This window comes from Lithobates pipiens, unplaced genomic scaffold, assembly GCF_037356315.1.
Source record: "Lithobates pipiens isolate NorthernLeopardFrog02 unplaced genomic scaffold, aLitPip1_a1.2 Scaffold_16, whole genome shotgun sequence".
Classification (NCBI taxonomy): domain Eukaryota; kingdom Metazoa; phylum Chordata; class Amphibia; order Anura; family Ranidae; genus Lithobates; species Lithobates pipiens.
The window spans coordinates 135,248,144-135,263,464 of NW_027507748.1; the positions used below are offsets into that span (position 1 = coordinate 135,248,144).

The following is a 15,321-nucleotide window of genomic DNA, read 5'->3' on the forward strand; positions in this document are numbered from 1 at the left end:
GTGTGTTTCACTTTTTGAATTTGGCGTCGTTCTCTGTCCCCATGCGTTGCAACGCTTGCAGGGAATGGAGCTCGGCTCCGTGACAGATCGAGCGGAATACGACCCGCTCACACAACGGGGGGACATCGCTGGATCCAGGGGATAAGGTAAGCATACCCATCCTGGATTCAGCAATGCGATCCCGAGTCTGGCTCGAGGTTACCACTAATGGTACTGAACTTTCACCCCGAGCCAGACTCGGGAATACCGCCAGGGGGGTTAATGGACAGTTTACACCAGATGCATTGGAACTGCACTAGGTAGCCCTGCAGAGGTTAGTCCCAATGCAACACAGTGCAAAAAGCCTTGTTCCTTATCATGCCAGTTCACACCAATATGCTGAGTTGATGTATGCAGGAAAAAAACTATAACACACAGTAATTTTCCAGTGAAGTGTGGAGCAATAAAATCTGCCACATCAAACTCCACTGTGGCCAATAGAACATTTGTACTTGTGACATTTCAAGAAAGTTCACACAAAACAGAAATTCACAGTGTAATTCGCTGTTTAAAGCGCATTGGCACCATTGCCTTCACACCATATTGCCTAAATCTTAAAGTGATCATAGCCCTATTAGTGCACTTGCAACAATACAGTTAAGTACTGTCTATTGTTATTTGTTATTGATCAGTCTGTGTCTGATCCCTGCATTGACTGTCAATGCTGTGCATGCATTGCATCACTTTGTTGAATTGAATTAATTGTAAATTTGTGACATTTCCATAAAGTTTAAAATAATTAAGTAAACACTGCAATGCATTCTAACAACACTTTGCACCACCCATACAGTTCACAATGCCCACCAGCCTACTGCTTAATATACAAATCATAAAATAAATACATAGTTCATCTGGTTGCAAAAAAAACACAAAAAACAAAACAAAAGTCCATCCAGCTTAACCAACAGAGGAAAGGAAAAAACACACACTCAAATCCAAAACCTTGATATACACTATCATACACCCACAAATGCTCCAGAGGAAGGCAAAAAAACACAATTTAAGCATGATACAATTTGCTCCAGTGGGGAAAAAAAATACAGTGGGGCAAAAAAGTACTTAATCAGCCACCAATTGTACAAGTTCTCCCACTTAAAAAGAAGAGAGACGCCTATAATTGTCATCATAGGTATACCTTAACTATGAGAGACAAAATGGGGAAACAAATCCAGACAATCACATTGTCTGATTTTTGAAAGAATTTATTTGCAAATTATGGTGGAAAATAAGTATTTGGTCTCCTAAAAACAAGCAAGATTTCTGGCTCTCACAGACCTGTATCTTCTTCTTTAAGAGGTTCCTCTGACCTCCACTCATTACCTGCATTAATGGCACCTGTTTGAACTTGTTATCATTATAAAAGACACCTGTCCACAACCTAAAAAAGTCACACTCCAAACTCCACTACGGTGAAGACCAAAGAGCTGTCGAAGGACACCAGAAACAAAATTGTAGAGCTGTACCAGGCTGGGAAGACTTGGTGTGAAGAAATCAACTGTGGGAGCAATAATTAGAAAATGGAAGACATACAAGACCACTGATAATCTCCCTCGATCTGAGGCTCCATGCAAGATCTCACCCTGTGGGGTCAAAATGATCACAAGAACAGTGAACAAAAATCCCAGAACCACAGGGGGGGACCTAGTGAATGACCTGCAGAGAGCTGGGACCAACGTAACAAAGGCTACCATCAGTAACACACTACACCACCAGGGACTCAGATCCTGCAGTGCCAGACGTGCCCCCCTGCTTAAGCCAGTACATGTCCGGACCCATCTGAGGTTTGCTAGAGAGCATTTGGATGATCCAGAAGAGGATTGGGACAATGTCATATGGTCAGATGAAATTAAAGTAGAACTATTTGGCAGAAACACAACTCGTCGTGTTTGGAGGAGAGAGAATGCTGAGTTGCAACCAAAGAACACCATACCTACTGTGAAGCATGGGGGTGGCAACATCATGCTTTGGGGCTGTTTCTCTGCAAAGAGAACAGGACGACTGATCCGTGTACATGAAAGAATGAATGGGGCCATGTATCATGAGATTTTGAGTGCAAACCTCCCATCAGCAAGGGCATTGAAGATGAAATGTGGCTGGGTCTTTCATCATGACAATGATCCCAAACACACCGCCCGGGCAACAAAGGAGTGGCTTTGTAAGAATCATTTCAAGGTCCTGGAGTGACCTAGCCAGTCTCTAGATCTCAACCCCATAGAAAACCTTTGGAGGGGGTTGAAAGTCTGTGTTGCCCAGCGACAACCCTAAAACATCACTGCTCTAGAGGAGATCTGCATGGAGGAATGGGCCAACATACCAGCAACAGTGTGTGACAACCTTGTGAAGACTTACAGAAAACGTTTGACCTCTGTCATTACCAACAAAGGATATATAACAAAGTATTGAGATTAACTTTTGATATTGACAAAATACTTATTTCTCTTATATTCACCGACCGACACAGCTCCTCTCTGTAACTAAATGGGTTGTTTAGCCTGCCATTAGGAGAACTAGAAAAAATTGTAACACAATACACAGAACCTTAAGTCCCGCCCCGGGCCCTTTGGTCCATTTTTTTGATGCAGGTTTGATGTTTTTTGCAGTCTCCCCAGTCTGGCCATCAAGTATGTGCAGGCCACAGCTAAGGCTCGGCAGGCTAAGACATGCCTCAGCTCCAAAGGTGGCCGGTGAGCTTCAATGCTCCGGGGTATACATATGATGGGGCTACTGATGTCTGGATCACAGTGTACCGGGCCAACAGCTACCCTGTAACTGCGCAGGAGTAGGTCTGTGATGGAATGTCTCCCAGCTCTTCAGGACTGGTAAGTACGGCTCTCCCTGCTTCAGTGGGGTGAGCAGCTGGGCATTCCCTGGGAGGACGATTCAGGGGCCACCTCACCTCCTTCTCTTCTCTCCCACATCCCTATCTCCCCTCGCCCCCCCCTCCGGGGGGACGGCTGCATGTGCTGTGGGAGATGTGTGTGTGTGTGGGGTTCGCTGGGTCTCTCACCTGTAGGGGGCTCTGTGCGGCTGGCAATGGTCCTGGTGCCGGTCTGGGGGGTCCCAAAATGTGTCTGTGAAGGTGTTCTAGCTGGTTGCCGGCAGCACTGTTCTGTGATTTTTCTTGTCACCGCATGGCGCTGTCCGGCGGCCATTTTGACTGTGGGAAAAGCAGGTTTCCCTTGTGAGCTTCAGCAGCCATTTTCTATAGGATTTTCCTAATAGTTGCATTGGCGGCCATTTTTTTGTAGCCCGAGCGCTCTTTTCACTGCAGTTCTCTTGTGACAGCATTACATGTGCTCTCACATGCTGTTTCCTGTGTCCACTGTGTATACAGGACGCTGGATGGCCCTGCTGCGGCTGGTGACCCTGCTCTGATCTATCAGACGTGGCTGAGCAGGACCGTTCGGATAGTGAGGATGATTCCCCGCCCGAGTCCGGGCGTGACAAAGCGCTTGTTGGAGCACTTATCACAGCTGTGCGTGATACCCTGAAGATTCAGGAGCCAGCGGATCTGCTGATGTACCGGTCCCTTTTGGGTCCCGCAAGCCAGCAAGTTCACCTAAGGTGTTTCCGTATTTGACTTATTTTGATAAATTCATCTACAGGGAATGGGGTCGCCCTCAAAGGACCTTTTCAGTCCCCAAAAACATGGCGATGCGTTACCCCTTTGAGGAAAGCGTTTTCAAAAAATGGTCGTCTCCTCATTCAAGAATCCCACGGACAGGAAGGCGGAGGTGGTGGCTCGTTCCTTGTTTACGGTTGTGGGGTCAGCCGTGCGACCTGTACTGGCATCCACACTGGTGTCACAGACACTGACTGAGTGGGCAAAACTTTTGCACCGCGAATTGGGAGAGCAAAACGCCTCCCCTGTCTGCGTGGAACTAGCAGACCAACTAGTGCAGGGCCTTAAGTACATTTGTACTTAATGTCCCTCTGTTATCCAGGGCTTCAGTGTCAGCTGTGGTGCTGAGGCGCCTAATTTGGCTAAAATGCTGGTCTACTGACCAGGCATCCAAGAAAGCCCTGACGGATCTTCCCTTCCTTGGCGACCGGCTCTTTGGAGCCTCGTTGGATGACATTATTAAAAATGCAATGGGTGGTAAGAGTATCCTACTCCCACAGGCCAGGAAGGCTAAGGAGCCACGCCGCAGGCAAGGGCCCTTCTTTTCTGCTCACAAGCGGCTTTTTCGTCCATGCGGAGCTTCAGCAAAATGTCCCCAGCCCGACAGGACACCCACGGACTGTCAGAAGCGTCCCTGGAACCGCAAGCCTGCGAACAAAAGTGCTACCGCATGAAGGTTTGCCCCCACCCACATATCAGGTGGGAGGTCGTCTTTGGGAGTTTGCAGCCCGGTGGACCTCCCGGTTATCCGACCATTGGGTCTGCGACCTGATTTCCACAGGCTACAAGATAGAGATTCTCTCTTGGCCGCCGACCAGATTCTTCCCCTCCAGCATACCCACGCCCCGGTTCGCCGGGAGGCCCTGTTAGGGGCTGTAAGGGACTTGCTGAATCAGGGGGTAATTTTACTGGTTGCGGAATCGGAACGCTTCCAGGGGTTCTACTCAAATCAGTTTGTGGTTCCCAAGAAGGAAGGGGTACGTCCAATCTTGGACTTTAAAGCCCTCAATCACTTTGTGAAAGTTCAGAGGTTCAGAATGGTATCAGTTCGCTCAGTAGTCGCTGCACTCCATCAAGGGGACTACCTGGCATCCTTGGACATCCAGGATGCATACCTGCACATACCCATATGCCTTCGGCATCAAAAATGTCTGCGTTTGGCAGTCGGGGAAGCCCTCTACCAGTTTGTGGCTCTTCCTTTTGACCTAGCATAAGCCCCCCGAGTCTTTACCAAAGTACTGGCTCCAGTATTGGCGTTGCTGAGGCAATGCGGGATCGCGATTGTGGGTTACCCAGACGATCTGCTCCTGAGAGCATCTTCCGCCTCAGAATTAGAGGAGGATGTGGCGATCACCATGCAGACCCTGCAAGAATTTGGGTGGCTGTTGGACCTAAAGAAGTCGGTGGTTGTATTGACTCAGTGTCTGGAGTACCTGGGTTTACTATTGGACTCCAGGAAAGCAAGGGTTTTTCTCCCATCATACAAATTTCTGACTTTCAGATCTGCGGTCAGTCTACTGATGAACCGCAAGTGCTCGTCGCTCCGCTTTTGCATGCGAGTACTGGGGCTCATGGTGGCCTCCTTCAAGGCAGTACCTTATGCCCAGTTCCACACCAGAGTCCTGCAGAAGGAGATTTTGACAAGGTGGGACAAATCTCCATTGTCCCTGGATCGGCAGATCCAGGTGAGCCAGCCAGTCAGGGACTCCCTGATCTGGTGGTTGAGGTCCCCGGTGATTCAGTCCGGAAAATTGTTCCTTCCTCTGAAATGGACAGTGATCACTACGGACGCCAGTCTGTCCGGCTGGGGTGGAGTGATGGGGATTCAATCCACTCAAGGCCTCTGGTCGACGGAGGAATCCAAGTTGCCGATCAATCTGCTCGAATTGAGAGCGATCAGGCTGTGCCTCCACACTTGGTCGATGAGTCTTCACGGGCGTCCGATCAGGATACAGTCAGACAACGCCACGGCTGTGGCGTACATAAATCACCAAGGGACAACAAGGAGCTCAGCCGCTGCTCGGGAGGTCGCTCACATACTTCGGTGGGCAGAGCGACACGTACAGGCCCTGTCGGGCCATTAACATCCCAGGGGTGGAAAATTGGCAGGCGGACTATCTGAGTCGACAGATGCTGGACCCAGGAGAATGGGCATTGCATCCGGAGATATTCAGGCTGCTGTGTCTGAAATGGGGCACACCAGATGTGAATCTATTGGCCTCCTGTTTCAATCGGAAGATTCGTGTCCAGGACAAGAGATCCATGGGCAGACGCGTCAGACGCGCTGGTGGCTCCGTGGGATCAGTACCAGCTGATCTACGCCTTTCCTCCACTGAAACTGTTGCCACGCCTGCTTTGTAGAGTGGAAGCCGAGGGAATTCCAGTAATCCTGGTTGCCCCGCATTGGCCTCGGCATCCCTGGTATGCAGACCTGGTGCGTCTGGTAGCAGATGCTCCCTAGCGGCTGCAGCTGCTGGAGGACCTCTTATTTCAAGGTCCAATCTTTCACCCTGCTTTACCATCGCTGGCTTTAATGGCATGGCTGTTGAAAGCCAGGTGCTGAGGAACCGGGGTCTGTCGGACTCGGTGATTCCAACTATGTTGAGGGCGCGGAAATCTTCTTCTAGGAAGATATACCATCGTACTTGGAAGGGCTATATCTCCATGTGTGAGGAGAAAGGGTGGCATCCGCGCTCCTTCTCTATATCCAGGATCCTGCTGTTTCTTCAGCAAGGTGTGGACCAGAAGTTGGCATTAAGCACCATCAAGGGGCAAACTTCAGCTCTGGCTGTCTTTTTCCAGCGACCCCTGGCGTTTCACTCCTTAGTGAGTACCTTTGTTCAGGGGGTGCGCCATGTAGTCCATCCGGTGCGTTCTCCGTTACCTCTGTGGGATTTGAACCTGGTGTTGTCGGCGCTTCAAAATCCACCGTTTGAGAATATCAGGGAGATTCCCTTGTTGACCCTTTCACAGAAAGTGGTCTTTCTAGTGTCCATCACATGGTTGCGGAATTGGATGGTTTCGGAATTGGCGTCCTTGTCCTGCAAGTCGCCTTATCTGGTCATCCACAGGGATAAGGTGGTGTTGCGTCCCCAACCGTCCTTTCTACCGAAGGTGGTTTCGGCTTTTCATATCAATGAGGACATTGTATTACCATCGCTGTGTCCTAAGCGCAAGCACCCCAAGGAGGTGGCCCTTCACGCTCTCAATGTGGTTAGGGCTCTGAAGGTGTACTTGTCTGCCACGTCTCCCTTACGGAAGTCAGACTCACTGTTTGTTTTGGTGGCTGGTCCAAAGTATGGTATGGCAGTCTCGTCGGCCACCATTTCCAGGTGGATCAGACAGGTTGTAGTCCAAGCCTGAAGGGGCAGGTGCCCCCATTTCCAGTCACTGCCCACTCTACGAGAGCAATTGGAACGTCTTGGGCCTTCCAGCACCAAGCGTCTGTCGCTCAGGTGTGTAAGGCGGCGACCTGGTCGTCTGTCCATATGTTTACCAAGTTCTACAAGGTAGACATCAGTGCATCGGCTCATGCCTGTTTTGGCCGCAATGTTTTGTAGGCGGCCGTGTAGTTGTAATTGAGATTTTTTTTCCTGGTTTTTCTATAAAAACGCAGTACTGTTTGTTAATGCACTGTTGCATTGCTCCCGCAAAGAGGTTGCGATGTTGGGGGTCTCTCCTGTTGAGAATGCCCGGTTATCTGGTGGTTTGTTTTCCGTACACTGCTGTTTTTTTGTGGGTTTAGTTTTACTAGTTCCCATTTGCCATGGTCGATGAAGTTTTTATGCTGTTTTTGCTACCCCTCGTTTGGCACTGCTTGGGGACGTCCCATTTAGTTACAGATAGGAGCTGTGTCGGTCGGTGAATATAAGAGAAAATAGGATTTTTGTACTCACCGTAAAAACCGACACAGCACCCACCCCTCCTTTTCTCTACGTTATACTGCTTGTTGATGTACTGAGTCTGCTGGGAGCAGCAGGGAGAGTTGTTAGCACAGGGTTCACCCCCCGGGGCGGGACTGAAAGTTCTGTGTATTGTGTTACAATTTTGCCTAGTTTACCTAATGGCAGGCTAAACAACCCATTTAGTTACAGAAAGGAGCTGTGTCGGTCGGTGAATTACAGAGAAAAGGATTTTACGGTGAGTACAAAAATCCTATTTTTCCACCATAATTTGCAAATAAATTCTTTAAAAAATCAGACAATGTGATTGTCTGGATTTGTTTCCACATTTCGTCTCTCAAAGTTGAGGTATACATATAATGACAATTACAGGCCTCTCTCATCTTTTTAAGTGGGAGAACGTGCACAATTGGCTGACTAAATACTTTTTTGCTCCACTGTAATGCCTGATCTCCCAAGAGGCAAGAGGCAATTGGTTATTCCCTGGATCAACTTGACCTATAATAAATATCAAGGTCTTTCCTATATGACCCCCCCCCGCCCATATGTACTATACGTTAGGTGAAATGTAGAGATAGAGAGGACAGCTTGCAGTAGTTAGTCACATTCAGGCTGGGTTCACACTGGTACAACAAACACCCCGACATTTGGAGCACATGTCACATGACATGTGTGAATCAATAATTCCCTATGAGAGCTGTCCTAACTAATCCGACACAAGTCGGTCTCACTTTGAAAAAGGTTCCTGCAGTACTTTGGTCCGACTTCAGCCCATTGAATATCATTGAAGTCAGATCCTTGTCCTAACCATCCGACTTGTGACATCCGACATGGTGATTACAGCAGCAGTAAAAGGAATTTATGTCACACTGGGATTGCTTTGATCGGAGAAAAGGACAAGTCAGACGATCTCAAAGTCAGAGCAAAATCTTACCCTGTTCATTCATCGGATGGAAGTATGACCGATGTTGCAGGGCAAACTAGGATGACAGTCATCCCGTACCAGTGTGAACCCAGCCTCAGTTGGACTTGTTTTATCATGCTGAAGTTGTTTTGCTGCTTACCCAAGCAGTTGTCTTGAACAAAATGTCTTCAACATTACACATGCCTCTTGGTGTCAGGAAAACACGTCAGAAGTGACTAATGCAGATAGCAAAGGATCGAAGCAGCAGACAGAAATTACACTTAAGCCTCATACACACGATCGGATTTTAATCAGGGAATTGTGTGATGACAGACTGCCTAAAATCCGACCGTTAGTATACTCCATCAGACAATTGTTGGCCAACTTTCTGCCAACAAATGTTTGATGGCAGGTTAGTAAATTTTCAGCAGACAACGGTCTGTTTTCAGATTTTCCTATCGTGTGTACACAAGTCCATCACACAAAAGTCCAAATTACAAACACGCATGCTCAGAATCAATGCTCACTAAACACAACATTAGCAGAAGGTGCCCAAAGAGTGGCACTCAAGAGCTGGAATTCCTCGTAGTACGTCACTACGTTCAAGTCATGTCTCAATTAACATTTTCTTCTGTGCAGTCCCTAAAACTTTCATAAATTCAACTGGCACTGCTTTTATTTTATGTAATGGATGAGAACTAGTGGCCGAAGATATAGATATCCATAATTTTAAAATTTACTTGTTAAACTGTAAGCAGAACTGTGACTATGCACATAGCCTTAAAGATAAAAATATAAAAGGCAGATGGAAACCTAAATTGCAATAATGTTAATATTTTTTGCGTGTTAGCATTGTTATTGAATGTATTTTTTTTCTTTGTTTTTCTTTTCTTGCTTAGAGCTTACACAAGAATTGGAATCAAAGAGAGTTGAGGATTTCCAGCAAGGTATGATGAGTTTATGCTGTTTAAAAGGAATGTAAAGCGTTTTTTATATATTTTATTATGTTCAAAACTAAAAGAGTAATATTTAGTCACAAAAATACCACTTGAGTTTCTCTTATTTACTATAACTATGCACCAGATGGAGCTCTAAGGTACTTTTCATGTTTACCAGGGTATAATTATCTGTCTTTCAGAAAGCCTGTTTTTATATAGAGCTGTATATCTTATATGAGCTTATATGTATAAACTCAAATTATGCACACAGCCAAAGTAGCGATTTTTGCCCTCTTCCCTATGTTTATATGGGGCTATATGGAAATTTAAAGACAGTAACCAAAAACAGAAGGGTGCACACGGGATATTGATAAAAGTCTGACTTCTTTTTTACAGTATGAAATAACCTTTCATTTCCCTTTTGTAGTAGTCTATACCGTTGAAAAGTAGCTCTGCATATAAACCGGATAGCTTGATGCCCCCAATAAGACAGTAAAGATTTTATTTACCATAAGACTTTTGTAGGCTTGTTTCTAGGACCGCAGGGTTAGAGGGCACTGAATTCGGAATAAAGATTTACTTTTTGTTTATTTTGTTTCTATCTTCTGCCCACCACTCCACATTTGTGGTGAGAACCAAAAACAGAAGGGTGCACAAGGGGATATTGATAAGAGTTGGACTTCTGTTTACAGTATGAAATAACCTTTCCTTTCCCTTTTGTAGTGGTCTATACAGTTGAAAAGCTTGATGCCTCCAGTAGCAAATTCTAGCAGTAGTTTCTTTAGAGACATTTTTGCAAGTGAATCTAGAGATTTGGCGGATATTTCACTATTTTGGCAAAATGCGTTTGAGTCAAAAAGCAGGTGATTGATGGTATTTTTTGTAGGAAAGCGTTGGGCTTTACATGGCTCCTGAGTGATATAGCTAGGGTGCATTTTAACCAAACTAGACAAGTTCCTATGCTAAAAACAGCCCCTCCTGAACCCCACAATTTTTGTGTAATTTTTTATCGAAAACAAATAACAGTGGGGAAAGCAAAGTATACTGTTCAAAATTTAAAGGACCAAATACACAAATACAAAGAACACTAAATTGAAAAAAAATTACAACAAAACAACATCTAAAAAACCTTTCAAGGACACTTTGCCTAGGCAACTCAATGAGCAAAATGAGAGTTGCTACTTCGGTGGGATTTCAGCAAAAGCAAATTTTGTTAATTTGATGGTGGAATGAATCCGTGCACTTTTAGTTGTCGTCATTCTTATGTGTCTGTGGAACATAAAGTCTAGCTACAGAACTAAAGGCAGTCACCAAGAAAACTACTTCTGAGCTGTCCCTATAGAAAACCCAGAATGCTACACAAAACCATTGCCAAGGGTACACTTTAATCAAATGTTAAAGCTACATTAAATCCCAAACCAAAAATCTAATATGTTGCAGCTTACCAATCACTAGATGTGGCTGCATTGGTTTTCTTCTTTTAGGTTTGGTTCCCTCTGTTTTCACCTTGTGATTTGGCCAGTAACACACCTCCCGTATAAAGCCCCATACACCCTATCAGATTTTCTGCTGAGTTTTTCCTTCAGATTTACCAAAACCATATAATATGAGGACAAATCTTAGGAGTTTCAATGTGTATGCCATCAGGCAGGCCCTTCTACTACATGGTTTTGGTAAATCTGAAGGAAAAACTCAGCAGATAATCTGATAGTGTGTATGGGGCTTTAGAGTGCGTACACACTGGATGAAGGAGCATGGATACACCCTTGGATAGCAGTATCTGTCAGTCCTTTAACCACTTGCTTACTGGGCACTTAAACCCTCCTCCTTCCCAGACCAATTTTTAGCTTTCAGTGCTGATGCACTTTGAATGACAATTGCGCGGTCATACAACACCGTGCCCAAATGAAATTTTTATCATTTTTTTCCCCACAAATAGAGCTTTCTTTTGGTGGTATTTAATTACAGCTGGGAGTTTTATTTTTTGCTAAACAAACAAAAAAAGATGCAAAAAAAATAAAAAATCATGTTTAATAGTTTGTTATAAAATTTTGCAAACAGGTCATTTTTCTCCTTCATTGAAATGCGCTGATAAGGCGGCACTGGTGGGCACTGATAGGCTGCACTGGTGGGCACTGATAGGCTGCACTGGTGGGCACTGATAGGCACGGTTAAGGCGGTACCTATAGGCACAGATAAGGCGGCACTGATGGGCACAGATAAGATGGCACAGATGGGTGGCACGGATGGGCACGGATAGGTACCACTGATAGATGGGACTGATGGGGACTGATGGGCACTGATAGGTGGCTCTGATAGGTGGCACTGCTGGGCACTGATGGGCGGCACTGCTGGGCACTGGTAGATGACACTGATGGGCACGGATATGTGGCATATGAGGTGCAGTACTGTTGTTGAGGCAGATTGTGGGCACTGATAGGTGGCACTATGGGCACTGATGGGTGGCACTATGGGCACTAACGGGTGGCACTATGGGCACTAAGGGGTGGTACTGATGGGAGGCACTTTTACTTTATGTATGTTGCACTGGCAGGGGGCAGGTGGGCACTGATGACTTGGCCGTGATCGGGACTGATGTCCCTCTCACGGCCGCCGGTGATCTGCTTTTTTTTTTTCAGCGCCAGGAGGAAAATAGCCGATTGCCGGCTCTGTTGTGATCACATGATCAGCTGTCATTGGCTGACAGCTGATCACGTGGTAAGGGGTCGGGATCGACCCCTTGCTTCGATCCTTAGACTCGCTGATCTCAGAGTGCGCCGGGGGCGCGCAAGCCGCTCGTGCACGGGACTATGTCAATAGGTCCGCGCTGTAGCTGTCATTCGGCTATAGCGTGGATCCCTAGTGGTTAAACATATTCGATTGACAAACAGATTTAAAGGAGAAGTGTTCTGTGATTGGTAAAACTACAAGGTCCAACAGCCTTTGCGGCTTTTGGCTTGTAGTTTTCAATAAACTACCACAGCGCTGTGGTAGTTCATTAAGTCTTCCTGTCACAGTGTAACTGCCTGGTCGTATCAGTGGCATGGCCAAACAGATGCACAGACAGTCTGCAGGACTGTGGCATTACACCTGCTGATCGTGGGTGTAATGCTTTAAAGGTCCTTTCCATAAATAAATGCAACATTTTTTACCTGCAAACAAATATGCATTTATAATTTTTTTTTTTTTTGTGAAGGTGAATTTATCCTTTAAATACACCAACAATTTGAAGCAAAACTCCAGCTAATGCTTTATAAGCAGTTATAGCAACAGTTTTTTTCCCTTTTTAGGATAAAGGTTTTACGTACAAACCCCTACAATAATTTTCAGGTCTTGAGGAACTTTTACTAAAACCAATGCATTGGGGACAAAATCAGAAATGCCCTTACAGTTGTGGTTAAAAGAATGTGACTCCTGCAGGTGGTGGTTAGAATGCCATAACGTTGCCAATGGCTTTGCCAATGGTCTTGGAACTATGCAGGCACCATCAAATAAAAGGTCAATCTTCCACAGCTTAACCAATTAAGGATTGAGCCTCTTTCTGAGATTTTGTTGCTTACATGTTAAAAACAATTTTTATTTTTGTTAAAAAATTACTTAGAAACCCCCAAAACATTATATATTTTTTTTTCTAACAGGCTAGAGAATAAAATGGCAGTCGTTGCAATACTTTCTGTCACACCATATTTGCGCAGCGGTCTTACAAGCACACTTTTTTTTGAAAAAAATACACATTTTTGAATTAAAATATAAGACAACAGTAAAGTTAGCCCAATTTTTTTTTAATATTGTGAAAGATAATGTTACGCCGAGTAAATTGATACCCAACATGTCAAGCTTAAAAATTGCGCCCGCTCGTGGAATGGCGTCAAACTTTTACCCTTAAAAATCTCCGAAGGCAATGTTTAAAAAAAAAAAATTCTTATTTATTTTACCTTTTATTTTTACACTGTTTTTTTAAAAAGAAAAGTCACCTTTATTCCTATTACAAGGAATGTAAACATCCCTTGTAATAGAAAAAAAGCATGACAGGACGTCTTAAATATGAGATCTGGGGTCAAAAAGGCCTCAGATCTCATATTTACACTAAAATGCAATAATAAAAAAATAATAATAATTAATAACGAATGCAGTCATCACATCTAAGAATGAGAAAGCAGCAATTTAATAAACAATTTTAAATCTGTTATTGTTGGAAGATATAGATTTTTTTTGTACATTCAAAAATATATAGAACATCACTTGTAAACAAAAATTCATTGCATCATAACCATTATGAGTTCCAGTTAAAGTAGAAGGAAGGGGTAAAATAATCAGGGTTTGGATGTTGCCTCGCCCTGCTCTCATATATGCTGCATATTGTATGAAAAGCTCTCAATTTACAGTACCTTGAAAAAGTATTTATACCCCTTGAAATGTTACACAATTTGTCAAGTTACAACCAAGAAGGTATATGTATTTTATTGGGATTTTATGTGATAGACCAACACAAAGTGGCACATAATTGTGAGGTGGAAGGAAAATGATAAATGGTTTTCAACATATTTTTACAAATAAATATGTTAAAAGTGTGGCGTGCCACAATTGCCTTCAGAAGTCACCTTATTGGTAAATAGAGCCCACCTGTGTGTAATTTAATCTCAGTATAAATACAGCTGTTCTGTGAAGCCCTCAGAGGTTTGTCAGAGAACCTTGGTGAACAAACAGCATCATTAAGGCCAAGGAACACACCAGACAGGTCAGGGATAAGGTTGTTGAGAAGTTTTAACAGGGTTAGGTTATAAAAAAAATCCCAAGCTTTGAACATCTCACGGAGCACTGTTCAATCCATTATCTGAAAATGAAAAGAGTATAGCAAAACTGGGAACATACCAAGACATGGCCGTTCCCCTAAACTGACAGGCCGTGCAAGGAGAGCATTAATGAGAGAAGCATCCAAGAGGCCCATAGTAACTCTAGAGGAGCTGCAGAGATCCTCAGCTGAGGTGGGAGAATCTGTCCACAGGACAACTATTAGTCGTGCATGCCACAAATTTGGCCTTTATGGAAGAGTGCCAAGAAGAAAGCCATTGTTGAAAGAAAGCCATAAGAAGTCACGTTTGCAGTTTGCGGGGAAGCCATGTGGGGGACACAGCAAACATGTGGAAGAAGGTGCACTGGTCAGATGAAAACAAAATGTTACTTTTTGTCCTAAAAGCCAAATGCTGTGTGTGCGGAAAACTTAACACTGCACATCACCCCGAACAAACCATTCCCACCATGAAACGTGGTGGCAGCATCATGTTGCGGGGATGCATTTCTTCAGCAGTGACAGGGAAGCTGGTCAGAGTTGATGGGAAGATGGATGGAGTCAAATACAGGGCAATCTTAAAAGAAAATCTGCAAAACACTTGAGACTGGGGCAGAGGTTCACCTTCCAGCAGGACAATGACCCTAAACATACAGCCAGAACTACAATGGGATGGTTTAGATCAAAGCATATTTAGAATGGCCCAGTCGAAGTCCAGACCTAAATCCAATTCAGAATCTGAATGGAATGGCACCTTCTTCCGCATGTTTGCTGTGTCCCCCACATGGCTTCCCCACAAACTGCAAATGTGACTTCTTATGGCTTTCTTTCAACAATGGCTTTCTAGATCAAAGCATATTCATGTGTTAGAATGGCCCAGTCAAAGTCCGGACCTAAATCCAACTGAGAACCTGTGGCAAGACTTGAAAATTGCTCTTCATAGATGCTCTCCGTCCAATCTGACAGAGCTTGAGCTATTTTGCAAAGAAGAATGGGCCCAAATGTCACTCTCTAGATGTGCAAAGCTGGTAGAGGCATCCCCAAAAACACTTGGAGCTGTAATTGCAGCGATAGGTGGTTCTACAAAGTAGTGACTCAGGAGGGGAATACAAATGCACGCCACACTT

The 15,321-nt window shown here is 44.7% G+C and overlaps 1 protein-coding gene and 1 long non-coding RNA gene across 2 annotated transcripts in view; both read left to right on the plus strand.

Annotated features, from left to right (window-relative positions):
• Nucleotides 1-15,321, plus strand: part of LOC143982082 (uncharacterized) — a 195,413-nt gene that overhangs the window by 151,309 nt on the left and 28,783 nt on the right. The window lies entirely within an intron of this gene.
• Nucleotides 1-15,321, plus strand: part of CCDC92B (coiled-coil domain containing 92B) — a 109,655-nt gene that overhangs the window by 85,154 nt on the left and 9,180 nt on the right. The window contains exon 3 of the mRNA XM_077480488.1: nt 9,367-9,414. Coding sequence (XP_077336614.1) covers nt 9,367-9,414 — 48 coding nt within the window. The remainder of the gene's footprint in view (nt 1-9,366; nt 9,415-15,321) is intronic.